This window comes from Strongylocentrotus purpuratus, unplaced genomic scaffold, assembly GCF_000002235.5.
Source record: "Strongylocentrotus purpuratus isolate Spur 01 unplaced genomic scaffold, Spur_5.0 spur5_scaffold_4, whole genome shotgun sequence".
NCBI classification, from domain to species: Eukaryota; Metazoa; Echinodermata; class Echinoidea; order Camarodonta; family Strongylocentrotidae; genus Strongylocentrotus; species Strongylocentrotus purpuratus.
The window spans coordinates 8,686,519-8,709,681 of NW_022145610.1; the positions used below are offsets into that span (position 1 = coordinate 8,686,519).

Sequence of the window (23,163 nt, forward strand, 5' to 3'; positions counted from 1 at the left end):
ATCTATCTATCTATCTATCTATCTATCTATCTGTCTGTCTGTCTGTCTGTCTGTCTGTCTGTCTGTCTGTCTGTCTATCAATCAATCAATCAATCAATCAATTAGTCGATCAGTCTTCAATCAATCACCAATTCATACAGCAGTTCATGAAATAGGCCAATTATTCACACTGTGTACATATATCTACATCTGCTGACTTGCTTAAACTTAACAGCTTGTACAACAGGCTTACCCAACATCGCAACAACCACAATATACAACCTTTCTAGCAGGTGGATGCGTTATACAGTATGTATTCAAATTTCTTGGATTTAAAGAAATGCATGTTTTGTTGAATTGCTAGTAGAATAACGTTCATTAAAGAAATTAGTCTTGAAAAAGAAACGAAACATAATTTTTATCCTCATAAATCAGCTGCTTAGAAAGTATTTAGATTTTCAACGATGTGCTCACTTGTAGAACTAAAAACTATTAGATGACTCCTTATATAATTTACAGTAATTATTCAGATGTACATGTAACACTTATCAGCAGGCCTACATGTATGTACATCAGGGGGGTGTTTCACAAAGACTAAGATCGACTTAAGTTGGACTTGAACCATGGCAGGCCGTTCATGCCACTGGTTCCTCTCACCATTGGGTCTCTCAAGGGACGTCACAAATCTAAAGAATTTACATTTTTGATAGTTCATTGTTGAAGAAAAAAAGTTAATTACATTGTAAACTTATGCAATTTATGCCCTTAAAGGTCTTGAACTAGATGTAAAATTAGAGGGAAAAAACCTTAGAAATTATGATCTTTAGATAGTATTTTTTCCTTCAATAAAAAACAATAAAAAAATGTCACCACAATTTGTACGTCCCTTGAAAAAACAATGCCAGGGCTGGTGAGAGCAACCAGTGGCATGAACGGCCTACCATAGTTCAAGTCCAACTTAAGTCAATCTTAGTCTTTTATGAAACATTCCCAGAAGTATTTTTACTCTTCTAAGGGACCAACATGAAGTGGGTCATACGCTGTCATAGTGGTTTATAACATACACAAATTGGATCAGAGCCAAAGCATTCCTGACCAAAAAAAACTAAAACTAAATACACATGTTTAAGAAGTGCAGTTGACTCAGTAAGTGAATTTTGGGGATGGACCGATCTGGAATTAATTAGGTTTCAGATGTAGTGATATGAGTTTTATAGCTGTTTATGTTTTCAATGGGAATGGCTCGTTAAAGCTACTGTAAATGTCACAAGTTCAAATATAGGCCCATTTACACAGTCCAAACACCATTTTGAAATTTTTTTAGTGCCATTTACAGTGTACACTACTGGAAAAACTGAAAAACCCTTAAAGGTAAAGACCAGTATTGGAAACGCCCCAATTTCAAAAAATGAAATGGAAGCTCTCATTACCCAATCATGTGAAAGAATATGTTTTGACTAATACATGATGATAAAAAAATTGCCGGGAAACTGCCTACTAATTCATATATTTGGTAAATTTGTTTCTCTCATGGTCTGTGAGAGATATAGGGTAGTCCCATATACATCTTTCTGTGTATAGTGCTTGTAACTTTACGAAGAATGGGCCAAATTTTTTATCATTTTGATGATTCCAGAACCTTGCAGATGCTAGATGCTAGATGATTAACCTTTTCTGATCAATTCCACAACGTTTCTTTCACAATGCAATCGCATGACCATAACTGGTCTTTACCTTTAAAATATCCATTGATGTTTGCTTGTTACGATTTTCTGGGTGAGTAGTGTGCTTGTACGACTTGTTGCTGCTCTGCATGTGATCGCACAGAGGCGATGTTTCGAGAGTTTCTGATTTTCAACAAAAATATAAATCTGGCATTGGGTTTAAATTTCAGTAGCATATGGGCCAATGTGTATATGTAGATTGTTTTGAAGACTGCAATCTTTGGAAACACTTTGACATATGATTTTTTTTAAAAACAATTACATTTATACCAAATTTAAGTTGTGTCATACATGTATGGACTAATGATTACGCGCAGATTCTTATGGGAGAAGTTGCTGCAATTATGTTTGTGACAGTATGGAGACAAAGTTATCCATCTGTAATAAATCTGCCACTTTGAAATAATAATTAGCTACATGTACATGTACAGGTTACTTTCATTACGAATGAAACAAGTGTATGCTACAAGTCTATGTAGTGGTATATGTAGCTAGAACCTCTCAACAGGCATGAGTTGAATTTCCTTGTAGGGACACCAACCATCCGTTATAACCAGTCGCAGATCATTAGAGTGACGTGCCTTCCTTGAGGAAAGTCATCTTTCAAACTTGAAATTAATAGCCTAATTGCCTGCTGGTCGAAAGCTAAATATTTTGTTAATAATTTTTTCTCCCAGTCATGCCCCACATTTTATTCTTATGTTGCCCTGGCAGTGCTCCATGCGCAGCACCGCCCGCCATTCAGCTGACTTCCTCCCTGAAAAAAACTACCAAATTAGCGAAAATAAAGGGGGAAAGGAGAGGGGTTCCTCCAGGGCAGGAAGCATGGTGGAGAAACCCACAGGGTGATTAAGAAGATAAAAAATGGTCGAGTATTTCCATGTTGCAGTGATGAGTCTGACATTAATTACCCCCCTCTCGCCAGCGTTCCGTGCACCCGAGAAGAGGACGCAATGATTCTTGACATGGGGACAAAAGAGAGGCTGCCCTTGTCAAGATGTATGGGAAGCCAGTTGAGAAATGAATCATAATGACGGGAGAATAAAAGCTTAAAGAATGGGGAGACTGAGGCATATCATTAGCGGTAATTATGTGCATGTGTGGCTTGCCATAAGCCATTAACGAGAACAGGATAGAAGTGTCCATGACAGGCCGAAAAAATAGCTGGTACATCTTCTGTTTTGAAATACGGGGGAAGGGGAGGGGAGAAAACCCTGGAAGCCGATTTTGGACAGCAGCAGTTTAGCCTGATTTAAAAATGTGACAAATTGAAGAGAAATCGGAAAGAAAGGTCTTTTAATGAAAACAGTCGAGCTATCGAGGGGTAATGTCCTCATGTGCGTCATGGATGGCGGATGTGTCAGGTCGTGTCAATGTCTTGCCACCGCAGCTTAAAACCTGATTATGGTTTGTTTTGTACAGGCCATCCTAGTTCTCCCCCTCCTTGTTCTTTCCCCTCCTCGCTCTTCCCCCTTCCTCGTTTAAATTCGGATTACATTCACTATTGTGATCTTTTGCCGTGATGCAATTTGTTATACTCGGTACATATATTTAAGTTATGAATCGTTTAAATTTAGGTCATCCTTATTTCTATCTTTCTCTCTACATTTCTACACAACGATCTACAGGTTCAAAAGTGGTCACATACAATACTCTATCAAGTTGCATCATTGTAGATAAGAGGGCCATGTTTCAGGAAACTTGTTATTATTAACAAATGCAACATTTCTATGAAACGTTTGCTCTCAGCCAATCAAATGCTATGATTTCAGAAGCTTATTACATTGGGTGTATCAGTTATCACTATGAATATGACTGACAAAGAAAGCGGACAAAATATACAGTTCCTCAGGTAGACAAAGGAACATCTCTTCACTGCTATTATGTAAAAATGTGTAGAACAGATGTCACATGCATATTCACCTGTTCTACACATTTGTACATAATAGCAGTGAAGGGATGTTCCTTTGTCTACCTGAGGAACTGTATATTTTGTCCGCTTTCTTTGTCCGTCGTATTCACAGTGTATTGTAACTTTTTACTGGTAACTAGTTTTATGAAACAGGGCCCAGATCTACTGGTTTGTTTTTTATTCTCCTCTTCCTCTCGCTTTAGGTTTTGACCTGAATCTATTCTTAATCAAGCCAAGATTATAATTTTTTCTTAAATGTTATTTTGTATTAATAGATTAGAATCCTGATATAGTAGGCTTAGCATTGTTTTTTAAAAAGGTATTGAAATTACCACTTAATAGCTTATAACAAATTCTATGTTTTTTTCAACCTAAATTTAATTTTCTAAATATTGCCTGAATCATTTACAGAAAAAGATAAGTTGCTTGTTATTGATGATTGATGAAAATATATAGAGGCAAATTAAAAAGGCATAAGTTTCAAGCAACATTGAAAACATGCTATCAGTTCCAAATGAAAAAAGAAGAACTGTCAGTAAAATACAGACCCATATTTATATGACAATGCCCTGTATTTCTGATTTTTCTTGTTGTTTTACTTTGAGGAGATGCAATTGAACATCAAAGAGATACAAGTTTAATTTGACAATGTTTCCCCCTTTCTTTCATTATAAAGAGGAGGAACTTGAGGACCTATTTGGGAAGAAGGAAGTAAAAGAAAAGCCGAAGATTTTGAAGTCGTCGCTGTCGATCCAGCTGGAACGGTTCCCTGACCAAGCCACCAACATCTTTGCTGAATATGCCAACTTTGATGGAAAGGTACGTACGCTCGAACTAAGCTTGTACTTTAGCTTGCATTTTTTTCTTATTTTACTCAACATGATGGGGTTAGTCTTATCAGAATAGTTGCTTGAAAATGATTTTCTAATTCATGTGACATCTTTTTATTTATTGTTTTGACATGTTTTTCGAATGATTGCCTTTGGATTACTGGGACAGCTGATCATTCTGACCTACATGTACATGTAATGGTATTATGCTTCTAAAATGATAACTTGATTTTAGAGGCTATCCCCATACAGGAGATATTGAAATTACTATCAATTTTTGGAACAAATGCCAGCATCGAGTTTAAACTTCTTATAGAATATAAGTGTTCAAAACTTCAAAATATCTTGTTTCTTGCCATTATATGAAATTGAAACATAATTTCAAAAAGTGTAATGTTGTTGTATGGGCACAGTTTAATGCATGTACATGTAGATCAAATTGGTTTTTCCTTGTTTGCACAGTTGGGCAAGACTTTCTGTTTCAAGATTAATTAACAACAAAAAAAGAAGAAGAAATTTCATATCCTCACCAATTATGACAAATTCTTTGATGTGCTTTTCCAGGGGTCATGAAGACTGTGATTCTTCACATTTTTCATTTGAACAAAAAAGTTACAAGTGTCAAGTTACCATAGCTATTGAAACTGGATAGCTTCAAATATCTATTTTAAGTTTTGCCTAATTATCACAAGGTTTCTACCTTATTTCTGGAGATTTAATCAAAGTTAATTGGCGATTCACTGTGAATCATGGAAAGGATAATCTTGATTGAAAGATGAAGTATACTACAGAGTATTTGTTTCTTCCTTGGCTTTTCGTCTTGATGGTACGTAGCACTTTTTGTTGCTGGGAAATTATTTTTAGAAGAATCCTGCTGAGTTTGCTCAAAATGGTAGGGTTAGTGCTGGAAGAAGGAAGAAACTTGTTAGAAAATAGTCTTGGGAGATTAGAGGAAAAGAGTAGAATGATAGAAGGGGAAAGGATGGGATGGTAGAGGGGAGGAGGGAAGGGGGATGATGTGTGCCTTAGAAAGAGAAAGGAAGGAATTGGATGAGAAGGGAGATTGAAGGAGGAGGAAGAGGAGGAGATACAAAAATGGAGAGGGCTTAGGGAGGAGAAAGGGGAGAGGAGGAGGAGAAGAAGGAAGGTAGGAGAATGGGGTGGGTAAAGAAGTGGAGTCAAAGGAAGAGGTGAAAGGAGGGAAGGGAGGGAGGAGGGGGAGAACGAGAAAAGGGATGGGAGGAGAATGGGGTGGGAAAAGAAGTGGAGTCGAAGAAAGAAATGAAAGTAATGGATGGTGGGAGGAAGGAGGAGGGGAATAGGAGGGAGGGAGGGAGCGAGGGAGGGAGGGAGGGAGGGAGGGAGGGAGGGAGGGAGGGAGGGAGGTAGAGGGAAGGGGGAAAGGAGGAGGGGAAGAAGAGGGGAAGGAAGGGTAGTGAAGGGAGGAAAAAAGTAGGGGGAAGGGAGGAGGGAAGGAAAAGAGGAGTAGATTGAAAAGCCTAGTAAGGAATGGGAGTAGGAGGTAGAAGATAGGAAGAGGGAGAATACATATACAAGCTTTTAGACAAATAGCGGTTTAGAATAATGAGAATTACAAAGTATCAAGTAAAGGGGAGGGGAAATTATACATGAATAAAATCTTGTTTCCATTAAAAAAAATATCTGGATTAGCAACTTAAAAAAAAAAAAACTTTTCTCTTATATAGTCATTAGTACAGCAAACAGAAATGGCATAATCAAAATGTGCCATGTTATCATTAATGTCGCCCCAAAATGATGAATCACCCCCAATGACCATCGCCTAGTGTGACTTTCTCATAGTCATTTATGATTGCCCCCAAACAAAAACTTTCACTAATTAGTCTTTTCATTAGAAACTTGACAATGTTGTCAAAAATGTCCACTTTGTCTAATACGGAACCACCCATTAGCACAAAAGTGACACCTCATCATTTTCAAGGCCTCTCTTTCACTTTTAATCTTGACTGCAAAGCTATCTTCTAAAACTTTATTGAACCTGACAAGTTTGTATCCCTAGATTAAGATAGCTGACAATCTTTCGCACTAGGTGCATCACTCAAAAAGTTATGATTTTGGGTCAACTTGCGAGAGCATTATGAAGGAGCATTAAAGCTCTGCTCTGCTCAAAGATTTATTTTGGTATGGTATGGGATTAGGGTTAGGTTTGTGATTGGAGTTTAGGTTGTTATTGAGGTTTAGGGTAGGGTTGCATAACCTGTCTATTAAGGCCACCCAAGGGAAACATGAGTGGCCACTTGACAGACGGCCTTTATAGAGAGGTTCTACAACACACATTTCTTTCCCTCTCAAGGGAGACGAAATACATACCGTTAACCACTATAGACAGGTGGCCATTTTAGTGAAGTGGCCACTATTAAAGACAGGTTTCACTGGAAGTACAAAGTGTTGTACAAATCTGGATATGTCTTGAGATGTTGATACAGAAAAATGATGAACCACTTAAAAAATAAAAAAAAGAGCATGTAAGTTTTATTTGTTTGTGTGTGTAAAACTGGGTTCACATGAATAATCATGTTTATGTATGTGATATTAGTATGAATATTCATGAAGCATTGACAAGCCTAAGTTCGCAGGTAAAAAGAATAACATAAGCAGCCAGGATCTTTAAATACTTATTTCTGATTATCTTGTACAAGTATCCAAAGGAAAAATAGATTAAACACTCAGATGAATACACCTAATTAATTTATTTTATTTTAGTGAATTCATGCAGTATTGAATAATGAATATTCATAACTCATTTACCATTAATATTCATGAAGCACTGACATGTAAATGTAGGCATGTGGGTGGATTAAGAATACAATAACCAGACAGGATCTCTCTAATTTTCTGTTTATTTTTGACAGGATACCAGAGGGATTTGGGCAGATTATCTAGCTTCAGTGTTGACCAAAAATGTGTCAATCCCTATTTTTCTAATTTCTTTCTTTCTACCTTTCTTCTCCTTTGTTCCTTGTTCTTTTTCTTTTTCTTCTTGTTCTCCTTCTTGTTCTTCCTTTTCTCCTTGTTGTTGTTCTTCTTCTTCCAATCATTCTTCTAGTTCTTCTTCTCTTTTCTTTCTTTTTATCTTCTTCTCTTTCCTTTCTTTTATCTTCTTCTTCTTCTTCTTTTAGTTTTTTTCTCCATCTTCTTCTTTTCCTTTTCCCTTTTCTTCTTCTTCTTCTACTTTTTCATCTTCTCCACTTCCTCTTCTTATTTAAGTCAAAGCCTAATGACTAAACTTTAAAACACATTTTATGAGAACTTTCAATTTTGCCTTGCATCTCTTTATACCTTTCTGCTGAGAACCAAAGAAATTCCACAGAAATAAGATGTTAACTCAAGGCTATTGTGCAGCCATGAAATTCAAATTTCTAGACGTGATCGCATGAAATCATGGGCTTCAACTGCTGTTTGTAACAATCCAAAAACAAGAGGACAAATTTTTAAAAAATGCAGAAAGCTGTTTTTTTTTCAATGTGAAATTTTAATTCGCTTTATCTTCTTGAGTTTATTTGTGAGAAGAAAAAAAAATAGTGTTACCAATTGCTGGAGGAATATCCTTGTTCCTCCCGTTTGGCATTTAAACATTTCTTTGTGACTGCCACAGTCGGTCCTTCAATCTCAATTAGGCAGTATTGTGGTGCACGGCGAGGGACATGGTCCGCCTCGTCAGAAACGCAAAAAGACTATTTGACATGCGCCCTCCAGGTAACGCATTGCAGGCGCATACTGATTATCGCGTGATTAATTGTTCGATGCGTGCATTTTGATAGCTGCATACTCGTCTACTTCTGTCTTTTTGATTTCTTCATCCCTCTGTTTTTAATTCGATGTAAGGAGAACATTTTTCTTAACCAACTAAAAGTAGCTAGCTATATTTTCTGTAGGTACATACATGGAACTTTTCAGTGGATTGTAATTAGAGCCTGAGACATTAACCTCTCATCCCCCACCCCCACCCTCCCTCGCATTTATAACATTTTATGAAGAGTTTGCAAGTTAAGATACATTGTTTCAATGGCAGTTGATGTAAATTTCTAAAGTGTATTCCAGATTATTGAATTTTCAATGATAATTACTGGAAAGGCAGTATAGAATTTGGGAATCTGTGTGTTACACTATTGAGTTTACTGCAAAGAAAACTTGATAACATCTGCTCGGAGCCAGGAGGGCATCCGTTATCCCCTGTCACAAAACCCAGGGTTAGCTGTAATGTTTTGGTTTGGTTTGGTTTGATGGTTTGTTTTTAACTGACTGCTAAGAAAGCATGTGGATGCTTGTAAGTAAGCAACCAGGGGACCTTTTAGTCCTCTCTGAGGGACTTGTTAATGAGGATTAAGCCTTACCAAAGGGCACTAGCGCATCGACTTGGTTTCGAACCGGGGTTACGAGACCACTGCTCTACCACTGGGCCATCGGTCTCCTTTCTGGCTCTCACTAGATGAAACTGTTTCATCAGCTACATGTACATGTGAAAGCCAAAAGAACGTTAATGCATACAGAGTGATACATCAGCCAGATCACCAAACCAAATTAAAACCGACCGTACTTATTAAAGCCTTTGGGGTAATGTTCTGATTTGTTTGGTCTTTTGTCGGTTTGACATTGGTCCTGTTGGTTTGAGTAATACCCTTTTGGCTCTTAACAGGCAATACAACCATCCTGAATACAACACAGGGTTGATCATCGTGTATGGTACAGGAAAGACTTATCCAAAGAGCGCCAGAAGGTTAACTATCTGAGTTAACTCCGAGAGGACGAAATAACCATGCTCCAGTCTTTCCTGTACCATACATGGTGATGAACCCTATGCAAGAAAAGTTTATAGAAGATCATCTTCCCAGAGTAAGAAGAGCATTAAATCAATAACTCTTTAAAAAGTTATACCGGTAATCTTTCTAGCTCTGGTCAGATGACATGTAGCCTTCAGGTGATGAGAGCTATGATATTTATTTTGTGATAGCCAGAAGGGCACTACATCACACGACCTGACACAGGGGTCTTGTTCTCAAAAGGCAATATTTCATCTTCCCAGAGTCAGATGGTCATTAACTCTATAACTCTTTACAAAGTTAAGATCTTCCTGGCTCTGGCCAGACGGCATACATTTAGCCTTCATTAGAGCTTTGATATTTCGTTTCCTGAGAGCCAGTCATCTTCACAACGCCAGAAGGGCACTAACTTCCATAACCCAACACAGGGTTAACGCCCTTCTCATTCTCAACAGCCGATATTTCATCTCCTCAGAGCCAAAGTCAAGATCTCTCTGGCTCTGGTCAGATGACGTGTAGCCATCCCGTGATTAGAGCTTTTATATTTCGTTAGTGCCAGAAAGGCACCAACTCTATGTTTTTTTGTACCAAGGGAACACCCTTCTGGCTCGCATCAGACAATGACATTTTATTCGCAAAGAGGGCAGGTGGTTTTGCTGTAGCATTCTTTCAAATAATGATGGATGAACATTAAAATGGGAGTTTCCCGCAGGACACTTGTTATGACTAGCTTGGAAAGTGTATTGTGCATGATTTTGATAACCATTACGTCGATGAGGTACGTGTCGATGTTCATGCCCGCAAAAAGGCTCTCAAATGGCAAAAATCAGACGAGAGGAGATGTAGAATAAGAAGTGTTTATGGAATATTTTGTGAAAAAGGGAAGGATGGAGCGAGAGAGAGAGAGAGAGGAGAGAAAAAGAGAGAGAAGGGAGAGAAAAAGACACAGAGAAAGAGAGAGAGGCAGAGACAAAGAGAGAGAGAGAGAGAGAGAGAGAGAGAGAGAGAGAAAGAGATATGAAAATATACAGAGAAAGAGCATAATTGATTGAATAGCAAGATTCTTTTTTTTAATAGACAGGATTGGGTAAAATTAAGAAATAAGATAACAACGGAGGAAAAGAAAGAGAGGATTTATAGACAGTGAGTACAAAAATAGAAATGGCAGGAGGGAGAAGATAAAAAAATTGATTAGACAAATACAATAACGAGGATAGTTAATGGCTGAAAAGATACACAAATTGTTCATTACATGTAGGTAAATGAGCATGTGAGAATATTAGAAATAGGCTTCTAGGCAAAAATATATATATTTATAGACATACACATACTCTTTGTTCACTCAAAGTCGTCTTGATAACAGCAATTTTGAGCTGTTACCAAACATATCGTAGTAAATTATTCATACATTGTTTCATAACTTGACAATTTTACCACCGTAGTACATAAAAGGTATATTATTAGTCTGTTTATCTCTGATGAACTTTTTTGCAAACTCTCAGTGATTTTGTAATACTTTCCTTGTTACAGTATCTGGATTTTTAATAATAGCCGTTATCTAGAACTTGGAGCTTTGCAACTCCTTTAAAGGGATAGTTGAGTTCTGTTTTCAGACCGAAAATGCCTTCAAAGTGCACGGTTATTGCTCTTATTCTGATCTATGACATTTCTAGTGCCCTAGAACATAAAATTGCTATGAAGGTAATTTTAGACCCCAAAATGTGTGAAATTTAGCCAATACGATCATACCTCTTCAGCTCCACTTAAAAGAAAACACGGCGACCGTTAATTAATTATTTAATTAAAAATAACAATAAATGAGCCGGCTGAATGTGGATAATATAAACAACACGAAAATGCCAACCAAAAAGCCAACATCGGCATTGGCTGAAATACGACGTTAAAGGCGTTATTTCAGGGTTTTTTCAACGGTTTTCATCGGTTTTTTCAAATTTTTCATTGGTTTTTTCAAATTTTTCAAAATATCTAATATTTGTGGTAGTACACAATTATTAGAAATCGTTATATTTCAGCCGTCTCTGAACCGATTTTGATCAAACAAAGATGATTTTGTCATTTAAATATTATGTTCTTTCAAATTTGACACTCAGTTTTTCATTATCTCATAAAAAAATTATTTTGTGTAGCGCCCTCTGCAACAGAACTCAACTATCCCTTTAAGCATGCAATGATTTCACGGAGATACCTCATTTATCACTCAAGCAATAATTATTTTCTTTTTTAATGTTTTTTTTTTATGAAGGACCGTTATTGAAAATACATGTACCATCAATCATGATTGCTATTGTCCTTCTACTTAAGACTTGTTGAGAAAGCCCTAAATACAATTTAATTAGTCTAACACATCTCGGCTCGCGATCCTTTCTGATGTTCATTGACCCTGCTTCATTGTGTGAATGTTGTAGCCAGTAAAAATATTGACCACTGTTTTATCATAATACAGTCTGAATGAAGACTGTCTTATAGTGGTAGTGAAGTTTTGATTTGATTCGATTTGATTTGATTTTCTTCTGCATTCATATAAGTATGCAGTTTTTCGGTAATAATAGTAATATCAAATACAATAAGTATGTTTCTGACATTGAATCATAAATAAGCAAATATATATACCGGTAAAACAATTATTTTCAAAAATGAAAGGATAAACTGTCATAAATACTATTATCAAACACCATGAAATTATTTGCGGAAGAAGGACTTTAGATGACGCAGACTTATTTTTTGGTTTATACCATGGGAGCAGTTGGCTATTGCTCTGAAAACATTGAAAACAAGTACTTGGAATCATCAAAAATTGCTTTTATAAACAAAAAAAATCATTGTTCGAAGGAGATTATATGTTCTTACATTGGAACTTTGGAAAACATTGGAAAAAACACTACCTTGTCTGAATGCGTGATCTCTTCTCAGAACCATGATCAACCATTCCACAAGAATTTTTTTTTATGGAAGATTATCAGCTGAGAGCTATAAGGGCGTAATTTCATATCAACATAAATTTAACACCTTCTGGCTCTCAAAAGACTATAAGGTTATTCCTTACATGGTGAGCAATGTTCATGTGGAGTTGTGAAAGATAATGTTCGCCGAGTTAAGAACGAAAAGGGCGTTATATCATATTAAAGGGGGTGTAGCATGACAAGAATATGTCTTTCCCGTGGCCTGACTCCGGGCCAATCCGGTATAATATGACTCCGGACGAGGCAACCGTAGTATTCATGTGTGTGCAACATACGCAAAACCGAAGCGCTGACCGTTAATCAAGCCCATTCGTTTACGTGCAGTTGTCCAAAAGAAGTCATAGATGGCGTTAACCAGTATTTTCCATGCTCCACCTCCTTTAAACATTCCGTAAACATCCTTCTGGCTCTCAGCGGACGATACAATTATGCCATTACACGTACTTTGTAAACAGGCGATTCCCTTGCTGTCTTAATGGTTATAGATGACACACTAATCTACAAGTGGCGGAGGACAAATTTGGGGAGGCACAAAAGAAAACTGACAAGAAGACATCTGAGATGTCAGATTAAAAGAAATTAACCGAGCTCCTTCGAACCTTTTTCTGTTTAATTGTTCGTTGAGTTTTACCCTATTAATCATCCTCCATCATTTGCATTAGATTGCTTCGTCAATCAGCAGTCATTTAATTAATGGAAGGTAATTCATCCCATTGATGAAGGGATCGTGTACGCTCAGAGATGAGGTTAAAGTGACTCGGTAACGTTGCCTCAGATTCTGAAACAAAATCCTGGATTTAGCTCATGCCGCAATCATAATTATAAACCTTTAGGTCAGTCAGGAACCCCATGACTGTCGATCGCCTGTCTGATTATCAAGATATTTATGATTGGAAATCAAAATTTCATTTTTTGCTTTCCTAACGGTTTTTATAACACTACAGTCTATTCGGAAAAATGAGTATGGTGAAACCGGTCACTCAAGGATTGTTACTTTTCTTGAGGCACTTCATGATCATTTTGAAGCAATTTTTCTTTTAGGGCTTCAATATGATACCACATCACAGACACTGATACCACGTAGGCCCATGCATCTCAGATTTAACATTGTTAAACAATGCCTTTAAAGGGAAACCCAACCTCAACAGACAACAACTAAAAAAAAAGCAGAATCGCCAGGGAAGCAGACTGATGAACGTTTGAATTAAATCTGACCCCCAAAAAGAAAGTTGTGAATAAAGAGATGGTTAGTTCTGCAAAATCGATAAAAATAACAATGAAAACAGACATACTAAATTTATTTACTGTACTCTTTGATCTAACTTGTATAATTCCCTGAAAAGATCAAGAAAGTATGAATTAAATCTGACCCCAAAAAAGAAAGTTATGAAGAAAGCGATGGTTATTACTGCAAAATCAAAAACAGACGTACTGGTACTAAATTTTTACTGATTCCCTGAAAAGAGAGAGAAAATGTTCTTTTCATATTTCCTGGTTGTATGCAAATTGAAGATACCATAGACCTGTTTAAAAAAAAAAAAAAAAAAAAAAAAAAAAAAAAAAAAGCAATTAAAACTTGCTATATCATTACTCGAAAGCATGTCACCCCCCAATGATTATAGTAGTTAAAAGTCATGCGCTATATAAATAATCTCATGAACTAACTCATATAAACTAATAAAGCCCACAAGTGTTTTGCTTATGCAGTTGTCTTTCTCCTAATAAATAAATAAACCCTCTAAACATACAGGTACACGACGCCCCCTTGTCTATGCCAGAGTGACCTAGGTTGAGTTTATCAACCGAGAAGCGTACGGCGTAACATAACTCGCTGGGCTGGTAAGAAGGCATCATAGAAAGGACAGGGCCAGCGTGAGTTGGAACTGTGTGCGGATCGTGGTTTAATTTGAAATAATTGTTTGTTTTTAATTTTTGTAGACTATGACTAATATTATATTAAAATGAGATTGGAAAAAGAAAGAAAGAAATAATAATTTTACCAAGACATGAAAAGAAAGAGATGCGATGAAATTGGCAACAATAGTCAAATTTGACTAATAGCCATTATAATACCAAACGAACAACAACAACATATACTTTTCTTATTTGCAGGAGCTCTCTTGGGATTTGGTCTTGTTTAAGTGTGATGTTTTTCACAGTGATTTGAATAATTTATCATTTTTACCAGCAATTTTTGAGCTTTTGAGAGCTAAATCATTAACCACTCCCATTTATGTTATTGTTGTTGCTGTTATAGACCTATCTTTATATTTGTTGTTAGCTTTGCAACTCGTAACCTACTCAAGTACAGTCGCCATTAAAATCTGGCATAACTATGTTTTTATGCGAACGTAGGAAATGGTATTGTTCTGAGAGGTCTTCGTAAACAACTTATAATGTCTTCATTATGTATTTTTACAATGCATTAAATCTTGTTTTAGATTTACACCTTTCAGTAAACTCGGAAAATTGATCTTCATGTGAATTTTTGATAAACTGAATTAGCTTCATTTTCACTGCGAACAAAAATTGTTAATTTTTCTCACATTTCCGGTGTTTCTTTGGAAGTTGCATTGCAACTATCGGCAAACATAATGCAAAACCTGAATAAAAAAATGCACCTCTGGGGTGTGTTTCTTTTAAATACCGCATATACTACTGGGCCAGAAGGGATTAGACCACACAGCGAGGTCACTGACAGGTGGCTATCTTATTAACTCAGCTCTCAACTAACATAAGAAAAAGAGGATCATGGGGGACCAACAGGCACCGATTGGGGAAGTTTACTATATAGAGGGAGCAAGTAGCTACAAGTAGGACAGTGGTGCTTTAAACGCCTGTTGAAATTGCTCTGATCTTTGCAGTGTAAATTGAAACTTTGGTGTGATGCCGTTTTTTGGTCATGTGACTCTCCTCGTTTCTGTATATGATCGCACGCAGAGTAGCTAACAGTCGAGCATGTTTACTACTCACCAGAAATCAGTATGATCAAACATCAACTATTTTTCATGGGGTTTAGCCAGTAGTGTAAACGACAGTTAGAAAAATTGATGATTTTTCAAAATGGTGCTAGGGATGTGTAAATGGGTTAAACACATGTAACACGATTAAATCCTATTTAGTACGATAATAAGACTGAAATACGACAATACGATATCACCCCTTAAAATATGATTTTTCATCTCTAAATTTTTTTTTGAAAATTAAAAATTAAACCCATAAAAACTGTGGAATCGCATACAAGCATGCACAAGTAAACCGCCGCAACCCCAACAAAAACTTTGCTTTACAATTTTCTCATAAAATCTTAATGAAAGAACAAACATTTAACTTGACCGTACTTACATGTAGTAGTAAAACGTTTTCCTGAAATTTTACTGGCCCAGGGCCAATGAGCCAGTGGTAGTGTCGAGTTTTCATGGAAATCTGATTTTTCTCTCCAAAATCTGATTTAAACAAAAAAATGATACTTAGTCTGTTTTTTTTTGTGTCAAGAGGTTGGCATCTCTGATGTAATGTAGTCATCAGCGGAAGCCAGAAAGGGCATGATCTCCGGGCAAAAATGATCAAAGTTTCAAAAAGGGCATGAAAACATTAAGGATTCTGCTCTTTATGACATCTATAATCATGGAAAAGGTTTTCATGACTTCTCCAGAGAGCTTCTTATGAATATACATGAAGTCTTGAATCTCTTTCGTGATCTAACATCATGATTACCAGGTTCATAATGATATGAAATTAAATATTAAAATGTGATGTTTTGATGAGTGTACTTTTTCATGATGTCAAGTATTTCTATAGCCGGATCCCTTTAAAATATTCCTCTTTTATTTATCTTTGGTTTGGTAGGGCCACGCAGGAGGCGGGGGCGTGAAGCGAATCGAGATCTTCTTGACGATGGTGGAACCGACGATACCAGACAGGAGATTCTTGAAGGTTGTCGTGACCAACAACGCTAAGGTCCAGGATCTGATCGGTCTCATCTGCTGGCACTATGTCAACAAGGGTCTTCAACCAGAACTCAAGTAGGTCTTTCATATTTTGTTTGTTTAGAGCCATAGGTCCCTTGGTGGTGAACTCGATGTACATGCAAATGTATGTGCAAGCATAAATTTGCCTTTTTTAATAACTATCTGGTTGCATTTAAAGCACGTCTGTACTAGTTTGGCCAGGGGGGATTAGACCTCCCTGCGTGGTCACTGGCAGGTGGTTATCTCATCAAATCAGCTCTCGATTAACATGAGAAAAAGGGGACCATGGGGGATCAACGGGTACCGCTTAGGCATTGTTGGCTGTATAGAGGGCGCAAGTAGCTACAAGTAGTGCAGTCCCGCTTTAATAACTATCTGGTTGAATGTAAGTAAGAACACCAAAACAAATATTTGAAATCGTAGACGTAACCAATATGCAGTTGACCTACATGTATGGTGGTCACTGTGTTTATGAAGTGGTTAAAAATTCAATCTTTTTTTTTCTCTTGAAATTTGTCTATTCTTCACCTCCTTCCTGCCCATCTCCTCCGCTAATGCATTCTGGGAAGTAAAAATGGCATTGTGTAACTGTTACGTATCAGCCGAATGTACGATTGCCCAGCCTCCACCGTTATGCCGTCTCTCTTTGCCCCAGATCATGGCCGTCCTTTTCTTTCTTCACCATGAATATTTGATGTTTGCTTGCTTTCTGTCTTTATGCCGCTCTTCTCTTATGACATCCTGGACAATTACCAACTGTATATGAGTGATTTCAAATCTGTCATTTATGATTCTGTGTCAGATTATTGCGTTCGTAATTGACGTCTATCCCCGGTCGTTGTCAAGGAGACGAGAATGATAAACGGTTGGGTTATGAGAATAAAGATTTGCAAACGGTGAGCAAGAGCAGGGCTATAATAGTGAAGTTAATAAAAGTAATAATGACATGGAGATGTTTCGTAATTTTGATATACTCAAAGTTGTGCGTATTGCAAGTTGCAGTTATGTATTATTACCATAAACAATGTTGTATAAATCACACATTTTTGCCTGCCAGCAAGCAAAATTATAGGGGGTGCGGTTAATTCACAGCAAGATAGAAAGGTTATAGACCACCAAAACTGCAAATTATCTAGGGGTCCATGTCCCGGTTAAGTTTACAAAAGGAATGAATAATTCTTCTCGTATAAGTCTGCATCTTACAACATATTTTCAACATTTAATGTTGACATTGTAATCAAATGTACCCACCATAGCAGTTGGCACATACTGGATCCGTCCAAATATGAGTAACTGACCAAGGCTCGCACAGACTTGATGCTAGTTGAAACAAGAAAGTACAATTGGTACTCTAATTGTAGCCAGACCACCATTTTATATGTATATGTACCATTCAAGGCATCTAGGGATTTCGTCTTCCAGGTAAAAATATGATTGTGAGACAGGTGCTTCTACAGCAGTTGCTCTGCAGTCAATCTCTAACACGAACAACATGTTGGCTCAATCGATAAAGCGTCTGCCTGTCGAACGAAAGATCGTGGGTTCAAATCCAACCCAGACGGATGACTAGAACCTGCATTGTGTGTTAACCTGCTTCTCTCCTGTTTCATAGACAGTGGAAAACACTCCACCCCTTGGATAGGACGTTAAATGGAGGCCTTGTGTGGAGAAGAATCACCACCGTTGCACGTTAATAACCCACTGCACTTTTTGGAGAAGAGTAGGGGGGAATCCCAGTGTAGCGGTCCACATGCAAATCCCAATCAGTTATACCGGAAGGAGAGACCCGAGGGTCACTGTGATTGAGTTCACTTTACCCTCCCAGGCACACATGGAGCAAAACCCCTAATGATAATGTAATTCGTAACTTCAACCACTGATCTAGTAGTATACATGTACCTTACCCCTGCCCCTAACCCTCCACCTAGACCCAACCTTACTCTTAACCTAAACCCTTAATCTAGCCTAAAATCCTGATGCGACCCTTGCTCTAACCTGACAAAACCTGACAAAATTGAGCCTGCAGTAAACAGTGGCAAGGCAATACTACACTTGGGTAAAGAGGGGCAGTCTTGTATTTTTAAATAATTACCAAATTACAGACGGTACCATATCTGTGAGTCCAACAAACATAGTTGATCATTAGTCTAACAAATCAGCCACCAGACTAAAATATCTTCACTCCTTACAAACAGATGAGATATGGTAAACAATATTTAGAAAATGAATACCGGTAAGCGAAAATAAGGAATTTAAGGGAAGAAAAATGAGGAAGATGAGGAGAAATGGTAAAGTCGAAAGAAACGGAAGAGGATATTGTAAAGCGTGATGCCCCGAGGAGATGCTATTTCTCCAAATTATCTTTGTCCATCTATCTCTGATTTCCTCCGTCTCCGCATCTCAACCTTGACTGCGGATGGGTGTAATAGATCCACCTCCGTCTCTCGCTTCCGGGGGGTGTGACCACTATGCGTCTGTCCCGGCTGCCCGCCCGCCCGCCCGACCGCCGATGTATTACCAAAAAAGCTGTTTGATTACGTCCTAGCTGAAATGATTGATCAATATGAATAGAGATGAAAGAAAATCCGGCTGCAAAAATTCAATATGTGTGATGGGTCCTACACTAGCTTCGGGCGACTTAATTGCATTACACTGCTGTCTTATAAGAAACGGAGAGGAGTATCAGTTCGACTTTGAGCAGAGGATAAAACAAAAGGGGAGATAGAAGAAGACAGATTAGTAACTTGCCTCTAAAGATACATGAGCAAATTCAGGTTCAACAACCAAACGAAGGGAACAAGGTAAACAAGACCTTATCATCGAAAAAGGGAAGAATTTGCGAGAAGAAATGTGAGCTAGACCTATTGGTGTTTTAAAGAAGAAGAAAAGTTTGGCAACTAGAGATCTTGTTGACTGTACATCATTTTTACAGGGAAATATCTAAGAAGAAAAATTGATGGGGTAATATGAGAATAAAGGAATCTGAAGAAAATTTTAGGAGGACAATACTTTTATGAAAGCGCAGATGTCGACTGGAAGATGACTGAAAGGGACGTTAAGTTTTTGCTGAGATATATCCATTTTAGTATTGTAAACATATCTATAGGTATTTACAAAAAATATGAAATGCAATAGGAGTCCTAAAGGGCAGAAATGACATTGTAAAGGATCAGACTGTTTTGAAAACTTTGGTCAAAAGAAATGATAAGAAATGTCATATTGCGATTTAAGAAAAACATTCTTCTTCTCGGGTCACTAAAACAGCCCCACAAGAAATACATTGAAGATAGGTATCAATTTTGTTATTGTAATTACAAATATAAAGAGTGATGTTTTTGAAAGAAAAGAAATAGTTTTTGAATAATTAGGAAAAGAGAGACAGTTCACTGTCACTGTATATTAACCAGTGCTGTTAGCCTCTCACTAGAAATTACCATCAAATCTGTAGAAGGTGGAAGTGCTAAATCTTTGGTAATGATGTCCCAGCCTCCCAGATGAACCGCAAGATTTCCCAGAATATCAAATTCATCGTAAACATTCTCTGACATCTGCAACGATCACCTTTGTGTAGGACTATTTTGTTAGGTGGAACTGTCATGGATAAATATAGTAGTGTTGACAGGTTGTATAACAATTGCTCTTGTAATTAACACTTAATCTACTTCAACTCTGTAACTAGCCAAAATCTGAACTTCAACCTTGGATCCAATACTTCACCCAACCCTACACCTAAACCCTATACCTAGCCCTAAAACCCAATTGCAACCTTAACCCAGTTGACAAATTATGCTTGGAGCATGTAGTAGGAGCAAATGTTGGGTCCCAAAATATGATGCTATCAAGATGATACCGCATATGCTCACAAGACAGTAGTTTTGCTGTCATGAACAATTTAACTGAAGTCATGACTACACTGAACAATCCTATCCTGGACCATAACCCTTACTCCAACCCTAAACCTAATCCGGAAGTAAAAGTAACCTAAAGCCTAATTGCAACCTCTTGTAATATATATCTTTGGTGCAATAAATCCTCAAGCAAATGTTTGGTTACTGCTATCAGACATGAGCTAAAAAAAATCTTTTAATGATTAGTATTAGATTCTAGGACAAATTGTTTGCAGCAATTTTTCCTCTTTGTACTGATGCATCTGATACAGATTAAGGCTCTGAATCGAAAGCTACATGTCATACTGAGCCAAGCCACAAAGTTGCAACTCTTGAAAAGGGGGCAATAGAATTTGTGAAAAGATTCTTTGGGGATGATGATCCGTATTAAGCTATCATATCCTTCCTGTAACATTCTCCAGAAACTGTCATTGTTGCTTCGCGGTCGCAACGTTGCTCGGCGCAGATTGAATACGGCGCTGTCGCTACAACAAAGCAAAAGGGTCTTCTCACGTCTCTGAGTTGTCACTGGCCATTTCTGCCTTCCAAAGACCTATTAATCGATTCCTTCTCCCTAGGAACGGCTGAAGATGTTTAGTGCGGACTGCGGTTTTACACAGCTCGCACGCAACTCCCCCATGAGTTGGTAACTGCTTGCAGAAGTAGGCTATCAAACTGTATTAAGCCCCCATGCATGCTTCATCGACGCTTGACATTTTCATGTGTACCTGAACTATGATTTGAGAACTTTGTCAATATTCACTTTGATAAATTTGGACAATGTGCTTGCTGAGCATGGTTTTAGACTGCTCAAAATATAATTTTTAAAACTTATAAGGTACAAGTTTGAAGAAGTCATTAAGTCTCTCATAAAATGACAATGAATTTTGCCAATTTTTAGTCATTCATTGTGCATGAACTTGTGTATAAATTTCACCTGTCTATAAGCTAGTACTGTTGTATAGGTTTCAATTTATAATTGTTCTCATACTCATGATAGAGAGAATGTTGAGATTGATTGCTAAATTATAGCAGAGAAGGGGAGTGGGGGTTTATGGACTTCACCTCTCTCTGATATCTAGAGAGCTCTGTTTATATATAAAAATATAAATATCTGTATTGAATATTATTTGTTGCTTTTCCTTTACGCATGATAGAGAAAATGTGGAGAGCTGATGCCCAATGATAGGGGAGGAGGACGATGAGATGGATGAATGGACTTGTTCGCCCCTCTCTCTATTTCTCTCTCTCTCACATACACACCTCTCTCTCTCTCTCTCTCTCTCTCTCTCTCTATCTCTCACTCTCTCTCTCTCTCTCTCTCTCTCTCTCTCTCTCTCTCTCTCCCCTTTCTCTCTCTCTCTCTATCTCTCTCTCTCAAAAAGATTTACATGAAAGTAACATGTTGTTCTTCTCTCACTCATGATAGAGAGAACTTGGAAAGCTACTGTCTGATGATATCAGAGGAGGACGGAGAGGTGGATACAGACTTCCCGGCCCTGGATAGCAGAGAGGCCATCTCAAAGTTCGGCTTCAACACTCTGGCGCTCGTCGAGAAGGACGCACCAGAAGATGACGGGAAACCGGGAAGCAAAGACAATATCATTGTCACAATGTGAGTACCGTATTTGCCGGCGTAAAGGCTGCACCGCCGTATAGGCCGCACCCCCAACTTTGACATTTCGTATAGGAAAAAAAAAAACTACAACAAAAAAAAAAAAAGAGAAAAAAAAAAACGGACCAAACAAAATGATCGTAATTTTCTTGTAGAACACTCTTTTTTTTTTACAAACTATACCAAATTCATCAATATTCTTATAAATCAACAAGAAGTTAACCTCAAAAATGATCATAATTTAGCAGATCTTCATCGACTTTTAAGCTAGTACTGTATCGTACGCAGATTTGGTATCCTACAATACCCCTTCCTCGATGTGCGGTGTAATCCGAAATAGCATTTTTCGACCTGCGCAGTTGCGTTGCGCGGCAGCTAGCTCCGTAAGTAACGGCCTGTCCCTTTGTTTACTTTTTGGCGATGCAATGGTATGGACTTAGATCTAGATCTATCGGCAGATTTTATTAGAAAAATAAGTTTTTTCGTCTTCATGTCAACTATGCAACATAAACTTGTCGGTAAGTTGTGTGGAGTTATTCTAGAATTGTCCTGTACCGTTGTCTAGTCATGCTACCGTTCCTATAGTCCCATACGTGCAAATGGACGTGATGTTTTGACCGCTGAATTTTGTTGTTGTTGCGTATACGCCGCACCCCGACTTTTTGATTTTTTCTCACCCGAAAATACTGCAGCCTTTACGCCGGAAAATACGGTAAAATGGATGTTTCTTCTTCTTCTTCTTCCTCCTCTACTTCTTCTCCTTTTTCTTCTTCTTTTTCTGCTTCTTTTTCTTCTCCTTTTCTTCTTCTTTATCTTCTTTTTCTTCTCCTTCTCCTTTCTTCTTTATTTTCTTTTTCTTCTTCTTCTTCTTTTTCTTTCGTCTTCTTTCTCTTCTTTTTCTTCTTTTTCATTTTCTTCTTTTTCATTTTCTTCTTTCTCTTTCTTCTTCTTTCTCTTCTTTTTCTTCTTTTTCATTTTCTTCTTTTTCTTTCGTCTTCTTGCTTCTTCTTCTGTTCATTTTTTTTTTTTTTTAATAATCTTTTTTTACTTCCTTTTCTTCCTTCTTTCTTTTTCTTAGTTTTCTTCATATCGTTCATTTTTCTTCTTTGTCCGTTTCTTTCTCTTGTTCTTTGTAAAATGTTGTGTTCATGGTCAAATGACTTAAACATTGTGAAGTGGTCTAAAGAGACGTAGAGAGATAGAGACATGTAGAGAGTATTTTTAACTTTTTGCTAGGACATTCTTCAGAAGGAGAGAGAGATTAAAATGTAGAACCAATGAAGGAACAAGAGAAAGATAGAAATATTCAGAAATAGCTGTGATGTAGAGCTAGATGGTCCTTATTTAATGAAAAGTAAATGTAGGAAATGAGATGATACTGAGAGAGAAATGAAATCTAGGAGTGATAGAGAGAGGGAGAGAAGAGTATATTGAGGGAATGCATCAACAAAGAGAGAGTGAGAGA

At 37.4% G+C, this 23,163-nt stretch overlaps 1 protein-coding gene across 1 annotated transcript in view; it reads left to right on the plus strand.

Moving 5' to 3' along the window:
• Positions 1-23,163, plus strand: part of LOC582179 (target of rapamycin complex 2 subunit MAPKAP1) — a 51,489-nt gene that overhangs the window by 15,737 nt on the left and 12,589 nt on the right. The window contains exons 4-6 of the mRNA XM_782141.5: positions 4,292-4,434; positions 16,075-16,250; positions 21,513-21,698. Of these exons, the coding sequence (XP_787234.2) occupies positions 4,292-4,434; positions 16,075-16,250; positions 21,513-21,698 (505 nt within the window). The remainder of the gene's footprint in view (positions 1-4,291; positions 4,435-16,074; positions 16,251-21,512; positions 21,699-23,163) is intronic.